Here is a 19,318-nt window from a genome sequence, read left to right on the forward strand (position 1 = left end):
GAGTCACAGGCAGAACCCGAAGAACGGCGGATGCCAAAAGCTGTGAAGAGAGGAGCTGTGACCTACACAAGAAAATTTGGCAGTGCATGTGGATGGAAGAAGTCGAGCAAGTGAGTGTGGTGGCACCATGGACAGAAGAGATGGAATTTCTGTCGGCTAAACTAGAAGACGACAAGCATGAGAAAGACCTGTCAGCAAATCAATCATGCATGATATGTACTGCTTCACTGTCTTCTTACCGCCGTGCCTCAAAAATAGCACCTGGAACAAAGACTAGGGGTTTTGTAGCAGTCCGGTAAAAGCTACAGGAAACAACACTCACAGGCCATGTAAAAGCTGCAATCTCATGCTCCTACTGTTCCTAATAAGTTAATTGTTATTCGCAACTAAGAAGAATCGACGATCAATAGCTAAACAGGAAGAAGACACTGGTGATGACCATGCGAACCAGGAGGCATGTGAAGAAACAATGCATGAGAGGAGACGAGGGACAGATTGAGCTCAAGAATGCGGTGGTGGTTTCAGTTGAGATGATAAAAGGCAAAAGCAGGCTATGGTCTGCTCCAGGAGGTGAGGGGTGTGTGGTGAGCATGGTAAGAGAGAGACAGAGTGCTCTTCAACAGTCATGGAAGCATTTGTGAAGCAATTCCCTAATTGTTAAGCTAAAAAGGAGGAACGTTTACTTTACAGGGGAACAGAAAGCCAATCAACCACTGTGAGTGCCCTGTTTGCCTGCCTCTGCATGGTGATCCTGTCCTCCATGTCTGCCTTCAACCTCTTCCACTTGTGTGAGAGAAACCGGAAGCCAAGTAACGGCGGTGGAAGATGGTGGATGAGCTGCAGCCCACCATCCTGTTGCCACCGGAGAGCAGAAGCCATTGTAGCCTTCAGCTTTTGGCTGGTCACAAGGTCTGCAAAATGCTCATCACATGCAGTAGAAGATGGTGATGCGAGGGATGGGATTAAAACGGGAAGCAATTAACACTACAATCAGTAGAATGACACAGTCCTATATTTTTTTTCTTTTCCTTCCATTAAATACATTTTGACTGCTTTTTCATTTTTTGAGTAAATGCTATGTTTACCAAAGGACAAAAGTATATATATATATATATATATAGGGTGATTTTCTTAGAAAATATTCATTTTTTTTTACTTTTAGTTTTTCTCCAACAATATCTTTAATTAAAAAATATTTAAATTATCTCTCAAAATTTTTGGTCTGTTATAGTGTTTTTGATTTATTATAGTATTTTGCTCACTACAATAAAAATACTATGAAGTCTATTTAAAAATACTGTAAATAAATTAAATGAAATTAAGGTATGCTATGAATCATTTTGATATATCATATTATGATTTCAAATATATATTTATAATAATTTAGGGATAACATCATCCAAATATAAATAAAAATGTTTTATTATAATATTTTAATCACAACAATAAAACATCGTAAAACTTACTCGAAAACATTATAGATAATCAAAATAGACTCGGAGCTTCAATCAAAGTAGATACAAGTCTAAAACTATGATATTGTAATAACCTATGAGCAAGAAAGAAGCATAATATGGTGTTACTTATAATGTTCTTCAATAATATTTATAATAATTTTTATACCTTAATAAAAATAATTACAAACCTAAAACTACAACATCATAATAATCTATAAGCAATAACAAACATAATATGATGTTACTTACAATATTTTTTAAATACATTTATAGTATTTTTAATGCCTCAATAAAAACACTATAAACGTTATTAAAAAAATACTATAAGCAAGCCACATAAAAATATTATAATAATTTAAAATTAATTTAAAAAATATAAAAAAAATTTGGTGAATTTTTTAAGAGATATTTTAATTACTTTTAAAATTAATAACCCCAAAATATGAGTATTTTTTTAAAAATCGTTCATATATATATATATATATATAATATGATATGATATGATACGACATAGATATTAATCAAAGTGAATCATCAAAATTAAGATTAACAAAATTGATATATGATCCGATAATTCATTACGTTATCAAGTAGTATTCCAATTCATGCGACACATGTTATGTGATCTTGAATTAAAAAGGAGGAGTAAGGGAAAGAAAGAAACTTGTGTGAGATGGTAAGAAAAGGAAATAAAAATTAGGGATAAATAACAACTCCGGTCGGGTTCGGTGGGAGAGAGAAGTAGGTCACGCAAACTTATATAAGGCCGGTCTTAGAAGGGCCAACCACGGATTCGATTCGGGCTCAAGCGGCAGAGGAGGATGGTGCGCATGCGGTGCCCCTACTGCAGCGGCACGGCGCGGCGGTGCGCCACCACCCCCTCCGGCCGCTGCGTCACCGAGTGCTGCTCCTGCGGCCGCGTGGTGGAGGAGCGCCAGCTCCACACCCACCACCTCTTTTCGCTGCGCGCCTTCGACAATCCCCTCCCCCTCGTCACTCCCGACCTCCTCCACCTCCCCTTTCCCCCACCTCCCCCCTCCCCCTCCCCCTGTGCCGCCACCGCCGACGACGAGGAGGACCCCTTCCACCCCACCGGCTTCATCACCGCCTTCTCCACCTGGTCCCTGGAGCCTTCCCCCCTTTTCGTCCGCTCCGCCTCCTCCTTTGCCGGCCACCTCGCGGAGCTCGAGCGCACCCTCGATTCCTCCTCCTCCTCCTCTTCTTCCTCTGGCTCTGATGCCTCCGGCGGGCCTCTCGTCTCCATGGACCACCTTCGGGCTTACCTCCAGATCTTGGAGGTCTCATCCATCCTGGGGCTGGACCACGACATTGCCGACCACGCCTTCCAGCTATTCCGGGACTGCTCCTCCACCACCTGCCTCCGCAACCGCAGCATCGAGGCCCTGGCGACGGCTGCGCTTGTACAGGCCATCCGTGAGGCCCAGGAGCCACGAACCCTCCAGGTTCTATTCACTTCTCAACATTTTCTTTGCCCTTTCGGATTGTTGAGCAATCTTGCTATTAGATTCATTGTTTTAGAAACTAAGAACCTGTTTTTGGTCTTTAGGTGAACAATATTACGGCTTGTAACAATGTTTCTACTAGCATAGAAAGCATTTGGTGCATGCTCAATTTCTCCGAATGGTATAATATCTTTGGGAATATCACAGATGAACTAGGAACTGACCTCATGAGCACAGTGTGGGTATCTTCGAAATTAGAGAAGAACTGAATTAATTGACAGGATGAAGGCCTGGATACAGTGCCAGTCGCTTCTGGAAAGAAGAAAATGTGAATTTCAGAAATTAACAATATAGCTACCATAAACTAATAGGATGTTAGATATCACGAGGGATTGGTTTTATTTTTAGCCAACGACTAGTCACGAGTTTGAAGAAAACTAGTAAGACTATGATTATGTTACATGACTTTGATGTTTCAGGCTGGCATGTGAGGAGCCGTCGGAAACCTAGTTGGCTGCATACAGTTTGATGATCATATCTGGAATGAAAACTCTTGATACTCCAAAGAAATAATCACTAACTAAAAAAGGGTGGCCTTTCCATTGGTGTTTCCAGTTCCAAATAAAATAAATTTCGTCTAGTTAGGTTGTGCATGATTTCTTGTTGCTATCCTGTCAAGCATCTTGTCCATTGATTGTATCAAACATGTACATTTAAGATCTGCATCAAAGGAATCATAGTTCGACAGGCTCAACAGGAATAAGATCTAAGATTCTTGCCTTCATTCAGATGATTATGTTGTGTTCCTTATTATGACTGCTTGCAGAAAGTTCAACCATTTGACTGTTTTGTTTGAGTTGCAGTCCATATTTAACTTACTGTTGAACAGCAATGCCTTCAACTTTCTGCCGACACTTGGCAATTTAATGTTTTTTAGGTCAGTTGAGGGTGCTTCTTGGATAATTCATCCTCATCCTTCTCTTCCTCCTCCTCCTTCGCCTACTCTTCCCCTCCTCTTTTCTCCTCCTCCCCTCCTCTTTGTATCACAATACATATCGGCATAGCATGTGTCAATATGCCAGCATGGACCGGAACTGTACTGGTCCGGCCTTGGATCCTTCACAAAATTAATGTATTGTCTAAGCCCATTAGCAATTTAACATAAACCATTAACTTGTGATGTTAAAATTTGGGCACTTGTTTAAGACACGTAATTATGGTGGCCTTTGTCGAACAGCAGGAGTGTTATCCTTGAAGATTCATGAACTTCCTGTGTTTATTGCACTTTCTTAAGAACCAAAGATTTTTTTTGCGTTGGTAGACTACTTGCAAATTCATGATGATTTTAGAACTTTATATATACTATTTTTGAATTATCTGATTGTCTTCTCTAAATTTACAGGAAATATCTACAGCAAGCAACCTTCCTCAAAAAGAAATTGGCAAGTACATCAAGATTCTTGGGGAAGCTCTGAAACTTAGCCAGCCCATTAATAGCAATTCAATTGCAGTTCACATGCCTAGGTTTTGCACGCTACTCCAACTTAATAAATCAGCTCAGGTATCTCTTACTTGAAACATCAATGCACAAGTATGTGCAATTGCGTTACTATAATTTCATAAAATTTTCTCAGGAACTCGCAGCTCATATTGGAGAAGTTGTCGTGAATAAATGCTTTTGTACTCGTCGGAACCCAATTAGCATCTCAGCTGCTGCCATCTACCTAGCATGTCAACTGGAAGATAAACGTAAAACCCAGGCTGAAATTTGTAAAGTGACTGGTTTAACAGAGGTCACTCTTCGTAAAGTGTACAAAGAGCTTTTGGAGAATTGGGATGATTTGCTCCCACCTAACTATACTCCTGCAGTGCCTCCAGAGAAGGCTTTTCCAATGACTACAATCACCTCGGGTCGTTCTTCAACTTCCAAAGTGGATGTGGTTGATCTTTACCATTTGAATGCAAATCATGACAAAGACAAGCACCCAGAAACTGTTAAACCAAGTAAAGCTTTTGATTCTATGGAGTGTAGTCATACAGTCACAATGAAGGAGACAGAGAAAAAAAGCAATTCTCATGTCCGTTCTCGTACATCATTTGATTCCCGGGACTTGAATCAGGGAGCGTTCTGCCAACCACAGCAGGTTCCTTTTGGAATGTTTTCCTGTAAGCTAGAGACAGAGAAGGATCGGAAGGATGATCAAGGCATCATCAATCTTAATGAAACTGAGTCCAGCCTATTGGAGTATGAAGGCAGCAAGGACTTGAAAATTTGTGATTCTGCTCCACAAATGGCTCAAACATCAGTTCCCTCATCCTCAAAAAGGTACACAAGTCCATGGCATTTGAATGCACCACCAGCTGTTTCAGGGTATTATTCTCGGTTTGAAAAGCAACATATAGGCGTTGACTTTGCATCTGGATCTAGAGAGATTGGGAAAAGTGGGAGCAATGATGCTGATGGCCACTACCACAAGGAAGAGAATTAGTAGAGAACCAAATGAATGTATGCAGTGTTGACTTGTTTTTTGTCATCATATGTGGGATAAATGAGTGTCAGGCCTTAGGATGTTCGTCATCCTGTTATATGAGCATGCTATAAGAGGTGAAGCTCAAGCTTTGCTTATTGATAGAAGCAAATGTCTCTAGCTTTCTCACTTGTTTCAGATATTAGTTAGATTGGAATGAGAATGGTAACCTTGACCATGTTTCATGTTATGTAGAACTAATGCAAGCACTTAAAGTTGTGCTAGTAGTGCTAGTTTTCTTTTGTAGATGCTCTTATTATGTACATCACTAGTTAATCTTGTCGCCCAATTTCTGTATCTTTCTGCCTAAATAATATATGTTAAGAATTGAATTAGCTTTTGGGACCTATGAGCTTGTATGAACAGGGAAAACAAATATCTTTGTGAGTGATTGACTGGAAAATACTTTAGTTTGCCTTTTCTTTTGACAACAACTGTCTGCCATCCTTGAATTTGGCAGAGCTTTTGCTATGGTGTTTGACTGTGCCAGGCAGTGTGCCTTTTAGAAGTGGCAGGTGTTCTCTTGCAACTTGATGGAATTTTTGCTGCTAGATCGATAATCTGGGTAAAACTAGATCCTGACTTTTTTTTATTTTTAGAGCTAATGAGTTTCTTATTTTTTCAGGATGTGACACAACTGTAACCCGATTCTTTATGTTGAGGCTTGTGCTATATGAGACTGGAGCAGTCTATCAATCATCACATCAGCCTGGTCTAGGTGACTCACTCACTTTTGTTAATATTTTATAATTAGACAGGTTTCAATTCTGCACTGTGGATCTGTCTGGATATGTTTAAATTTTTCATGTATATGGAGGCAATGCAGCAAGCCAAATGGCTTGCAAATTTGGAGGGGATAAGCAGTTCAACTGTCTTATTCGATAGGGTTTAACGAGGAGTTAACTAATATCTTGAGCTCTGTTGTCTCTAGATTTTTCTATACATAGGTTTTTCTATACAGTTTTCCTTCAAAAGAAAATGCTTGAGGTGGACATGAAACATAGGTATGGAAGAATTTAGAAATGCCCTTTTGCTTTGCCTGTACGAGATTGACAAACCAGAAACAAGGGCGTTGTCCATGTTCTGATCAAAAAGTTTAGCATTCTGAAAACCAATTCATCTGTTGTGTAAGCATTATGCCTCTTCATAAGCCTTTTTCTTCTCTATATTTTGATGTTTATGCCTGCTTGATTGTTTCCGACTATGTTTATTTGAACTTGACCTTTTAGTGGTAGCTTGCAATTATCTTGCCTCCATATGCACAAAAGAGCGATGCTTGGTGTGCACAAGATGCCACCGTAGCATCGAGATGTTACACATGTAGATGCATGCAAGACCTCAAGTTGTTACATGACTAGCGCATGGTTGCATGCTATGGAGACAAACATACAGATGCCAAGTCTTCCTCTACACACATGCAATTTTATGTGCACTCGTAACATTTATCATGCATGTCATTCTATACAGAGATATGGTATGTGGGTAGAGGTGTTAATTATACTCGTTGGTATGCGTACAGGTAAGGATCTGCTTCTAATGGGATAAGGATAAGGGAATAGATGGAAATAAAGATAGGGATGACAGATATTTTTTATTACTCATATGGTTATAGGGCGGTGATGGGTAGAGCACTTCCCATCTCATCCTTATACTTATCCTAGTCTAATCTCATTTATGTTATTATGTTCTATATAATTATATATTTGATAATAATAATAATAATATAAAAATATATTGGAGCATTGAATTCAATACCTATGACTCTAACATTCCAACATTAATAATGAAAACTACAACACCACCAATTTGGTCGTTATTATATTTTGATATATTTGATTTTATTTATATCTGGATATTTTTGTATTTAGATATTGTTATGATGTGTAAATTTTATCAATATTGTTGTTATTATTTATAAATTTTAGTATTATTAATTAATTTTAATAATATTTGATTTTTTCTTTGATGGAATGAATTAATTAGGAAAATAACCTGCGATTCTCTGCCCCTAATGGGATTCCCCTCCCTTGCTCCCGCTCCATCTAAATAGGAAATGGATGGGGATGGAGGATGAGATAGAGATGAAGACGAGGAAGCACTTCCTGCCCCGTTGACATCCCTATCTATGAGTTGAATGTAAGATTCATATCAAAGAATTTTAATGAATCGTAGTTTTCTGCGTCTTCTTTTTGGCTTTCATCTATTGTCGACATTGCAGACTACAGCTTAGCTTAAAAATAAAAAATCATCGATAACAAAAAAATTTGATTCCACCGAACTCGAAGATTACAGTGACTATTCTGTTTTCTTCTTCGAGCTCATGTCATGATCTTGACAAGATATCTATTGAGCTCATAGCAACCATTAACATTTTATTGTTTTTAATTTATAGCTACATAGATATGCTGATATTATCTTTGACTTATAGATTTAGCTGCATAAATGTGACATGATACAATATATTGGACGAACAAATCTAACATAATTAACAAATGTGTTTGATCTTATCCCAAGTGATTCTTTCCGCTGATCCTTTGTTTCAATGTTCAGACTTATCCCATTGTGTTTTCCATTTAGCTAGGCAGGCATTAAATGAAAGGAAATTTGGGGGAAATCAAGTCCTTGCAGTTTCTTATCCAGAGAACAAGTTTGCTCAGGGAGACTTGGATGGCTAGTTGCTTCCAATTTTGCTCCACCAGTTGTTTCCACGTTTACTGTATCACAGTTCAGTTAGGAGTAATACTCTTCACCATGTTTGGACATCTTAGCATACATTGATTAGATTCATGTGCTAACCAGTCTAGTGTGACAATTTGGCACTCACCTTTTCTTTTTGACAGGCATCTGGTTAAGAGAAACTCATTTCAATGGGACTATAATCAGTAGATGTAAACACAATTCCAATAGTTCTTTTTTTTTTTTTTCTTTCTTTTGCAAGATTGGCAATCTTACAACTTCATAGTTCTCTTTCTTTTTGCAAGTTGCTATTTTTGATCTCTTTATGATATTGCACTCATTGATATTTACCAACTGTTTTTTTTTTTTGAGTGATTCAAATTCACTGATCGTTTGTGTAGGTCATGTCAGTATTGTGAACAGGTTAATTATTTCTCTTGCACTGGGAAATGATCATCGTATAGCCATCCATACATTTGTTGTTTATGCATTATGGTTCCTATTGAACATTGTATTTATGCATCTGGTGCTCCCAAGATTCTGCATGTAGCTAGTGGTTGAGAGTAAATGATTGGGAGTAACTCGTAACTCCTTTTCAAGAATGTGAAATCCATGTCATTTAATGTGTTGCTACCCAATCAAATTGACAGATAGTTTGATCCACATCATGTATTTCTCGGAAAGAACGACTAAAATAATCCCTCATTTCCGAGCATCAAGTGGAATTTTAGAACTCACAAAGCTTCAATCGAGCCCCTGAATTGCCTTTCTCAGCCAATGTGATGGTCACTTCAAATTCATTCATACATGATTTCCAACCTGAGATCCGTGCATCAATGTGTTATCCATCACATGTTCAATTGTCATACAATGTATTATTCATCATAATTAATGCGTCAGTTCGCCAGTAGGGTTTCATTTATATCCATCCATGGCACTCTTTTTTCCCATATAATCGATTGATGGTGATGACGGAGTTGTTCGCCAGTTGGTTGATTGCTGTCAACGTTGTCGCTCCATCTGTCCATCGCCAAGCGGTACAATCATTGAGGTGGTGGGTTTTTATTTATTGGTTTTTGTTGTTATTAGAATCAATCGATTGAAGCTCAAAATATTTCCTATAAATTAACTGCAAAAGTCAAAATTATTTTCTCGTGCATTTATGCCTTCACCACCGGTCTTTGGCCGCATTCATCGCGGTGGAACGCGTCGGGTTTCCCGTACCGACCGGCGGACCCACGAGGGATCGAGCTCTCGTGTTGGGTGGCTCTGTCGCGGGCCCACGCCGGGGGACCCGCAGGTAAAACTCCGAGTGATTCGACTTGCTGCTCGGAGGTCGGTCGCTTCCGAGCGGACCAATTGAATTCTACCGGGTCGGACTCGGTGATGACGGATCCACGTATGGAACCGGAGTCAGGAAGATCCCCTAACCCGACAACCCGATCCGCTAACTCGGTCATTCGTGACGGAGATTCGTCACCATATTTATAGAATGAAAGCTTGTGAGGCTTAGTGATAAATAAACGTTAATTCTTTGATTAATAGTTGGGACCCACGCTTGCGTGCGACACGTCATGAATTATAAGTAATATTTTCTTATTTTTGGCTTTAAAATATAGGCACGAGGGACGACTTAGGAACACCCGATGACGTTATTCTCTAGTAAGTATTGATGACTTGGCACGGTCGAACATCTTAAGAGCTGATACATTGGGTCGGGGGTTGACTTGCATCCGCTTTGGATCCAGGTGCGGTAGGGATGCCGTCGGATTCGGGGTTGTCTAACTAAAATTAGATCCGATAACGACTGGCATAAATTAGAGGGTAGTTGGCAATTAGTCCTTACTTCGTTCCTTCGTCTGTAAAAACTCGGATTCGGGTCTGCTCTAAATGGATCCTATCCGACGAGTTGGTCGCCGGGGTTTGTTGCGAGTAAATAAGAGGCTCCGGTTCTCTGTCCCCCTAGTCTCATTATCTCCGTCTTCCTTCTTCTGCGGCTGCTGCTACTACTGCCACGACCACCATTATTCCCCCTTCCATTTCCTCCCCTCGCTCCCCGTCGCCATCACCAACGCAGGAATCCATCCTCGTTTTATATCGACCGGTCGAGAGCGAGAAGGCGGATCGAAGAAGAAGAGGAGGGATGGTGGGGCCCGGCCGCCCGGTCTTTGTGCTCTTCGGATCATCCATCGTTCAGTTCAGCTACAGCAATGGCGGGTGGGGGGCGATCCTCGCCGACGTCTACGCCCGCAAGGTACTCGTCGCTAGGCCCAACGATGCAATCCCAAGTTTGCCGCCGATGCTAAAATCTTCTAGGCATTTATGGGAAGAAGGCCGGAAGCTATCGATTAGGGCCATTTAGTTTGAGGGTTCACTAGACATTTTGATTCGTGAGAAGTTTTAGCAGTGAAACAAACTACAGATGGTGTCGATCATCGTGAATTCGGTACCTGTGATGACCGTTAAGGGATTTAAAGTGTCCACCTTGTTATTGTCCTCGTTTTGGGCAGGCACTGAGCTTGAAGTACGAAAGCAGCAAAAAATTGAGCCTTTAACCTTGTCCCGGTTATATTAACTTATCTCTTATCCGTATTTTTCACCATTCCGATGTGCAGGTTTTAGTATCTGTACAAGACTGCTGTTGTGAATTTTTTTACTGCTGATTGTTTGTTTGGAGTTGGAGGAAGCAAAGCTTCAAGAAGCAAGTAAAAAAATTTTCCAATAGATGAGAAAATAGATTCACATTGACAGAGGTGGCGTGTGAACTAGTGGTACACTTGATTCTAGACAATGAAATAATTGTACCATTGACTTGAGTTCTGAATATGGAAGCTTGATTTGCTTCTCATGATTTACTGCTCACCTTGCACTACATGGTGCACTCAGATGGTGTTCTTTGTTCTTGGAAACTAGAAGCATGACCCAATAATTAAAAGGGAAAGTAGAGAAGAACTTACTTGGATCTCACTGCTACCTCATTCTCAGCAACTGTCTAATTCATGAATTGTTTGTTTGTGTGTGTGTTCAGTTCCTGTATTTACGTAAAACCACAACTGACCTTTTATAAATGCATTCAATATATTTATTCTCCTAAAATTGCTCTGTTTTCATTTCTTATATGATTTTGAGAAAATTTCAAGTCTGCAAACACATTCATCTTCATTTTGAGAAATCTGTATGTTTTCAGCTGCGTGTGGGTTTCAAATTTCAGTACCACAACCGTCATCTTTCATTTCAGATACTCTCAGTACCTTTTCTTTGATCTGATATAGGCTGATATTTTTCTGCGTGGATATCTTGGTTGGAACTCAAGACGTGCTGTCCAAGTGCTTGACAAAATTTTTCCAAAGGTATTTTTTTTTTGTTTTTTAGATCTTCTAACTTGGTAACTCAGTCAACATGATTCATTGAGTAATTCCACAAGCATTACCACCTATGTCGTGCATGCAAAATTATTAACTATGTACACTCAAAAAGTATTTTGTTGGATGATCAAGGCTTTAATCAGTTTGTGGACCTTGGCACTTGGTCCATCATCCTGTGAATGACTCGTGTATCTTTTTGTCAGTGCCATTTTCTGTATAAAAGATAAACTTGCAGTGAAAGTTTAATATTTCTGGATGCTGTTTTCAGTTCATTGTTAACTGGTGTCTTTTCCCCTATTGATCACCTAAACTAGTGAATGAGATATGTTGTATAACAAATTTTGTCAGTATACTTCCAATATAGCCTGGATCATATGGATAGCATGTCTTTGGAAGTTTTATCTTATTTTCATTTTATTTATTTCAAATAAATATTTGCTTATTTTTTAATATAGCCAGGGACAAAGATGAGAAACAAGAAAATTTCTACATGATTGAATGTTTGGTTAGTTTTCATTATTCTGCACAAAGATTTGATTCTTTACTGATCTTTCAGAAAGACAAGCAATACACATTCGTAGTTCTAGCATCATGCAGCAGGGTACTCAAAATGTTTGCAATCCAGTTTTCATGTGAAGAATTGTTTACTCGAGAGTTTGCTGACATTCGTTTGTTTATTTTGCTACTTGTAAAATTGTAAAAAGACATTTTCAGTAAAACAGGTTAACATCCTTTTACTCTCTGTTAGGCTTCATTGTGCTACTTGTAAAGTAGCCATATTTCAGCGTCGGTAACATCATTTTACTCTCTATTAGGATGCAGCCGTACAACCTTCTCTAGTGATAGTTTATTTTGGTGGCAATGACTCAATGGGGCCTCACCCATCTGGCCTAGGTCCTCATGTCCCTCTTCCAGAATATATTGAGAACATGCGAAAGATAGCAACTCATCTGAAGGTAACTTTATATAGGAGACAGATGCATATACACAAACATGTTTGGAGAGATGCTGATATGAAGATTTCATGTTCAGGGTCTATCTGAAAAAACACGTATTATTTTCCTTAGCAGTCCTCCTCTGAATGAGGAAATGCTTCGCCGGTCACGAAGGTATTGCTGTGGTTAACAATTTGGAGTCATTTGTTCATTATATGTTGATGTCTTAACCACATTTTTCTCAAATTCAGTCCTGCTCTAAGTGAGTTAGTTCGGACAAATGAAAGGTGCCAACGATATTCTGAAGCTTGCATAGAGCTGTGTAAGGAGATGGATGTGAAGGTTGTTGACCTGTACAACGCAATTCAAAAGCGGGATGACTGGAGTACTGCTTGTTTTACGTAAGTCTATTTTTGTAACACCATTGATTATATTCACCTCTACACTTTGACTGTCTGGCAACCTATGTATATTTTGAGACAAATATAATTTAACCTTGGATGAGGTCACAACATTACAATCTGATTTGGCATTTTGTGGGGGTTTGTGCTTAGCGTTCCTAGATGCTGTTGCTTGCCTGTAATTTTTTATAGATGCTTAGTTGATGTTAGGTAAAATCAAAATTCTTAATCAATCTTATCTTAATCTGTTCATCTAAATGCTTCTCTGGTTCTTTTACTTGGATTTACAATTAATGTGGCTGCTGAATACTTTCTACTGATAAGAGCTCCACTGCAGTGATGGTATTCACTTGTCATCTGAAGGAAGCAAGATAGTTGTAGAAGAGATACTAAAGGTCATAAAAGAAGCTGAATGGGAGCCTTCTTTACACTGGAAGTCATTGCCAACAGAATTCGGAGAGGATTCACCTTACGATGTCGTTTCTTCTGATGGAATGTCCACAATCAACATTTCCAATTGCACTTTTCACAGGGACATGCAGTGGGATTAGAAAGAACTTAAATCCTTTCAACAAAAGGAGTCATCAGTGGGATGCACTCAGTATGGAACATCTGAGAAATAATGGGGAGAACTTCCAAAGCAAAATGACATGGTGCTAGATCTAAAGATCTTGGATTTATAGTCATCAAACTTTGTATGCATCGGACTAGTTGATTTTGTACCTTCATTTACTCATCCAAACTGATCAATATCTTTCTTTATGCTTGTTGCTGTTTGAGCATTCTTGGTGTACTCATCCAGAATGTGAAGTCTACCTGGTTTCTCTCAGGTACTGAGAGAAGAAAAGAGAAATCATACTTCAGCCATCATTCACTGCAACTCCAAACAAAACCAATTGATTTGGCTGTCAGTTGCATCAGACTGAGCTACAAGAATTTATATTTGCTGATCATTTTGGTGATTCTATGCCATGTGATAAAGTTAATAGCTTGAATGTGTCATTTACATGCTTCCTAAAAAGTTCTCTTAATACTGTTTAATCTCTTTGCTCTTACTACTGACCATTACCTCAACATCTGTATGTATGTATCTTGTAGAAGAAGATCAAACCAAATAGTCTCTGCAGTTGCTATGCTCATCTGTTACAGTACTTCAGTACAAATTACTGCCGATCATCCTCTGGTGTCTAACAATTGAGACATTACTCTAAATTTTGACTTGGAGTTCATCCCTAATTCGTGATTTCTTAGCTTGTAATGATTTGTTGCACTAATCAGTCAACTTACTTTCTATGGTTGTCATGATGTCTAACAAACGTGTATCAGAAGTTTGAATTCAGAGCACATAAATCCAAGTCAAACCCATCATATGACTTGTTTGCATTCCTCAACCTGCACAGGGAGAAATTCTTGAAAGTGGAAGCATAACCCCTACTAACCATTTTCTCATGATTATATCTATGTACCGAAGAGGTGCTTAAAAATAGAGAACCACAAAAATACTAAAATGTTTTATGCCACACTAATGCATTGACAAATATGATTCAAATACTGTGCATTCACTCAGCAAAGGTGGAAAGCATTGACAAAGTCAACCACTGACGATCAATAATGGGACTCCATCTTGGATGGGGGATAAGAAAGTCTCAGCTTGTTTGACCAGCTGGCACCGCTCTGTTTGACCGGCCACGGCACTGACCAACTACGTCTTTGAATCAGTCTGCCTTTAGAGCATCACTCGGAAATGTCTTCTTGTAGACCAAACAAAAACTCCTCGTCGAGGTATATGATATCATAGTTCGCGTAAGGATTCAGAATCGTTTCAGGTAATTGTCATGCTGCTGCATGAGGAGGATTAGCCATGTTCTGTGGGACTACAAGCTTCAAGAACATCGACGACGATGCGCCGACCCCCTCTTCGCCCAAGGCATCCAAGAAGAAGGCCAGCAAGAACCCGTACTCGACGAGGGGGCTCGACAAGTTCTCGACCGTGCTCGGCGATCTCGAGGCCAGAAGAAGAAAGATCATGGAGAAGGCGGGGCCGCAGGGAGCTGTGTCCATGGTCAAGTTCATGTACTCCAACTCAACCGACTGGATACCCGTCGTCGTCAGGCGAAGAGATCGGAAAGACGACGATGCCAAGATGTCCGCCGACGAGCAGCAGCATAAAGTACCGATCGTTTCAGGAGGCGTCGAAGAGGCCGCGCCGGCCATGGGAAGGCCGAAGGCCGTGCCTGAGGAGAAGGTGAAGAGCAGGCTTGCTTGGGGTGCTGCTGAAGAGGTGAAAGGATGGGTGACGAGGAATTGGAGAGGGAGTTACTACTGGCCTTTGGTGGTGCTGGTGGCGTTGGTCTGCTTGGTGACGTTCGGGAGGGTGTTTGCTATATGTTGCATGCTAGTGTGTTGGTATTTGATGCCGGTGGTGCACGGTGAGGGTGGGGACGTGAGGAGGTCTGTGAACAAGATAAAGAACTATGGGAGAAGGATGAGCAACACACGGATCAGTGCCACTTCCATGGTGCCACGTTCGTCTCATTCTAAGAAGACTGGTGGTGTGCAGGTATAGGAAGAAGAAGAAGAAGATACCTGTAAGTCCTTATTACCTTGTGAAGCCTTCTAAGATATGTGATTTGGAATCTCATCATCTATGTTCTTGACTCGTTGTTTTCTTGGGCTTGGAATTGGTTGTCTAACTTGGTTTTGATTCTCTAAATGAGGGCCAAGTTTATATTATAATATGATTACGTTAGACTAAATGAAAAAAATAAAATTTGGGACCAGTTTTTTTATGGCCATTTGATAAGTAAAAAATATTAAATATTATTATTTTACGTGATTCAAAAGTATGAGGAAAATTGCATATATCCCTTCAAATCTTACATATGTGATTGTAACTTAATTAATATATAATATTAACAATTATATAACAATATATGTAATTTTGGATGCTTTATCTAAGACCATTTTGTTTGGATGATCGCGAAGTAAATGGCTGATTACATATTATCCCCTATAATCAGTTATCTTTAGTATTTTGATCTCTGCATTTTAAAATTTTAACATATTTAGTTATGAAAGTGAAACATCCATATTTCATTTACTTTAACATTATTGATATAGATGAAAATACAAAAGTAAAAGATAAAATAATTTTTTAAATACTTCAATTAGTGGTGGCGGATGATAATATCGTTGGGGACTACGGATGGTTATTATGGACGAAAAGAGTGGTACATTTAAATTAATGTCGATGTAGATATGAAACAATGAAAGGATTGTCGATACAGATATAAGTGGCATCGCTGGGCAACTACGTCGACATTGACGTCGACGCATATACAAAGCTATTCATAACCCTTAACGATATTGTTGTTTGTCAATCATCGATGTCGTCATATGTCATTATCAACTGAAACGTTAAAATTATTTTTTATTTTATTTTATATATTTTTATGTTACTATCCCTCAATCGATTATATTAGTATAAACAAATATAGATATTTTATTTTTATAACTACAGAAATTAAAATATAAAATTTTAAAGTACAGCATAAAATTAGGTAATGACATGACGTGACGTAATATGTTATTAGTGAGGACAAGATTAGGCGCACCGAAACCCACTTCTAGCTTCGATGGCACCTCATTGTTTTGCAGAAGGAATGGGACCTAATCTTTTCCGTGGGACCGCTTCGTACTTCCAATCACTGGGGCGGTAGGCGATCGGGTACGAGTATAATCGATGCGAAAAGAATTATTGTTGTACCATTTCACGTTGGATCATCGATCGCGCTCGCTTCCTCCCCACAGCGACGACGAGGTGAAGGGAGCCGCCATGGCGTTCTGCTCGTGCTTCGGCCCTTCGAAGGCGGAGAGGCGGGAGGCCGACCGTGCCGAGTCGGAAGAAGCTCGCGCCAAAGCCGCCGAGGCCGCGCAGAGGAGGCAATTACTCTATCTCAATCTACCCCTTCTCCCTCCCTCTTTCTCTAGATCTAAACTTCGTCGACAAATGGTCTAGTACATATTGGGTCCTTGGCTGATGATGGCTTTCTTTTGGCTCGATTGTCCGTGGAGGGTTTGTGTTAGGGTTGCTTTTGATTGTGGTTAGTATAATCGGGATGGGAATTTTCACCAGAAGGGTAAATCGCAGGCAAGAGCAGTTTGACAAGTCGGCTGCGGGGAGAGCGGCGAAAGCACAGATGGCGGCCTTAGCGAAGCAATCGAGTGTCTCGAACAAAGGGGAACCTGTTCTCAAGGTATTTGGGATTGCATATCACTACGTTCTTCATGTATTCCCTTTCTTCCTTCCTTGAAAGATTTCTTTTTTTCCTTTCATCGGTGCAGTGGCAAATGGGTTGAGCTTCAGATTCTTGTGGATTCTCATATGGAAAGATGTAAGTTCGTTTGATCCTTCAACATCAGGTGGCATTTTGAATACATGTTTTTTCTGTTGCCACTATTTTGATGCAGTGGATTCTCTGTTAACTAGAATTTTGTCTCTCTACTAGAACTTAGCTGTTCTTGTGAATAATCTTGATAGTTCCTTAAAGCTTGGCAAAATCTCATGATATGGTCTTGATTGGAAATAATTCTGAACTGCTTGTCAGAAGTTGCTAAATTTATGTCAAATTTATGTAACAAGCAAAAAATCCTTGATATATAGTGGGAAAAAAAAAGGATAACTACAAATTAATGATGGCCAAGGTTTCTTTATTGGTGTCAATTTGATATGGGAATAATGATGTAACCCTTACCTTAGCACCATGTGATTGACATCTTGGTGCCATGAGGTTGACACCTCAGCACCACATAGTTGACATCTCGGCATCACGTGACCGACACTTTGATGCCACAAGGTCAATACCTTGGTACCTCGTGCATGGCATGTTGTCGTCTTCCGGATGTTGCAACCACATTCACGATCACACCATATACTCTGAATTCGAGTGGCATGATTATACTTGCTACCAAGGAAAACGTGTAACTACCCTAACGTTAAGGTATGTCTTCAAGCATAACGGTCCCAAAACCCCACTATAAAAGGCCCACAAGTGCGTTTCATATCTCTCTCAGACTCTCAAGCTCTGATACATTCAGCACATAAAGACTCGGTACTTAGTCGACACTTTGCATTAAAAACTAATTTACGCATCGAAGAGGCTCTGTCGAGTATGCCTCGACATAATTTTGGCATATCCTAAATTGAGTGGATTTGGCACATCCCAACACGAAGTTGAGACGTGCAGGAGATGACTTTGGTTAGCTCGTCATCTGCACCCGAGTCGAACAATTAGAATCTGCTTTAACACAATTAATACTTTTGCTTTCTGGGTCACTGTTTTTTGCAATTTAGAAGATTGAAATAGGCAATAATATAAAATTGCTTAGATAAAAACCGATGATCCAATTTCATTGATGCCCATTACTTTATGAATATGAAGCAACATAATGCAAATCAAGTCTGTGTAGTATTCTGCTCTAAGATCCATTAACGAAGACCTCAAAGCAACAAAAGTAATAAATAATAGATGAAATTAGTAAATTCTTGTGTTTCAGATGTTTTACTACCTTTTCATTGATGCAATTAGACAAATAGTGAAATATGAAGCAACATAATGCAAATCAAGTCTGTATAGTATCCTACTCAAAACAACAAAAGAAATAAATAATGGATTAGTAAATTCTTGTGTTTCAGATGTTTTGCTGCCTTTTCATTGATGCAATTAGACAAACAGTGAAACCAAAATATCTTATATAACATGGCAAGTGGTTTGATGTCACGATTCATTTTGTGTGGCCTTGCATTTCACTCTCCAAGGAACTGTTACATTTTCCTGATCTGGTAATGCATTTCATCTTACAAGTTTTTCTAATTATGTAAAAATCCAGTTTGAAGTTTTTTCGAACTCGATAGGAGTTTCCATATCATCATCTTCTTGCAAGGAAATGCTTTTCAATAAGATGTCAATGCCTTCTGATTGGGTTTCTTAGAGTTATTTATCTTATTGATGAAATAAAAAAAATAATGCTTGGCTTTTAGGATCGCGAATTCACAGAAAGGTCATCTCGCAGTTTGATAAAAAGAGTGGAAAGCTGAAAGCAACTAAAGCAGTGGCTTAGGTGATTGGTGAAAGAAGGATGAAAAATTGTCCCAACATATTCAATTCTACTGGAAATGATTGTTCATTCAAAACTGGTTCACTTGTAGAACAAATATTCTATAGAACAGATGGAGATTTGTTTGAGCCATGATGATCATTAATCCTATGCTATATTGCTTATTGCTTGAGGCTCGACAACCTTATGATTGTATATAACATGGAGATGTTGAATTTGAATGAACCATGTGTTTTGACCATTTCATCACTCTCTCAACAAATTCACTGACTTGTTTTTTCTTTGCTTACGCTAAAAGAACAGTAAAAGAGAAGCATGGAATCTATTCTATGCTATGAGTTCAAAGTACAAATCCTCTGTTTGTAAATAATATGCC

At 39.2% G+C, this 19,318-nt stretch overlaps 4 protein-coding genes across 13 annotated transcripts; all 4 read left to right on the forward strand.

Moving 5' to 3' along the window:
• Positions 1-2,231: 2,231 nt before the first annotated feature.
• LOC135582510 (plant-specific TFIIB-related protein 1-like) lies at positions 2,232-8,428 on the forward strand. 10 transcript variants are annotated; one of them, XR_010513292.1, is made up of 5 exons: positions 2,232-2,920; positions 4,323-4,481; positions 4,555-5,525; positions 6,074-6,166; positions 7,432-8,428. XR_010513292.1 is itself a non-coding variant. In XM_065182266.1 (4 exons), exons 1-4 carry the CDS (start codon positions 2,279-2,281, stop codon positions 6,078-6,080), a joined length of 1,500 nt encoding a protein of 499 aa, XP_065038338.1. In that variant the 5' UTR covers positions 2,232-2,278; the 3' UTR covers positions 6,081-6,167. The 10 variants fall into 10 exon arrangements, 2 of the variants coding, with proteins under 2 accessions (XP_065038338.1, XP_065038336.1); XR_010513293.1 differs by having other exon boundaries at positions 8,026-8,428; XR_010513294.1 differs by having other exon boundaries at positions 8,030-8,428.
• Positions 8,429-10,094: 1,666 nt separating this feature from the next.
• LOC103984278 (GDSL esterase/lipase WDL1) lies at positions 10,095-13,587 on the forward strand. The gene is made up of 6 exons (XM_009401745.3): positions 10,095-10,378; positions 11,397-11,474; positions 12,305-12,445; positions 12,522-12,598; positions 12,676-12,825; positions 13,163-13,587. The coding sequence occupies exons 1-6, from the start codon at positions 10,268-10,270 to the stop codon at positions 13,374-13,376; spliced, it is 771 nt and encodes a 256-aa protein (XP_009400020.1). The 5' UTR covers positions 10,095-10,267; the 3' UTR covers positions 13,377-13,587.
• Positions 13,588-14,686: 1,099 nt separating this feature from the next.
• LOC135675187 (uncharacterized) lies at positions 14,687-15,391 on the forward strand. Its single transcript, XM_065185461.1, has one exon. It carries the CDS (start codon positions 14,687-14,689, stop codon positions 15,389-15,391), a length of 705 nt encoding a protein of 234 aa, XP_065041533.1.
• Positions 15,392-16,597: 1,206 nt separating this feature from the next.
• Positions 16,598-19,183, forward strand: LOC108952810 (uncharacterized). The gene is made up of 4 exons (XM_018826046.2): positions 16,598-16,767; positions 16,976-17,081; positions 17,170-17,219; positions 18,866-19,183. Exons 1-3 carry the CDS (start codon positions 16,661-16,663, stop codon positions 17,182-17,184), a joined length of 228 nt encoding a protein of 75 aa, XP_018681591.1. The 5' UTR covers positions 16,598-16,660; the 3' UTR covers positions 17,185-17,219; positions 18,866-19,183.
• The last annotated feature ends 135 nt before the right edge of the window (positions 19,184-19,318 follow it).

This window comes from Musa acuminata, chromosome BXJ1-5 (genome assembly GCF_036884655.1).
Source record: "Musa acuminata AAA Group cultivar baxijiao chromosome BXJ1-5, Cavendish_Baxijiao_AAA, whole genome shotgun sequence".
Lineage (NCBI taxonomy): Eukaryota > Viridiplantae > Streptophyta > Magnoliopsida > Zingiberales > Musaceae > Musa > Musa acuminata.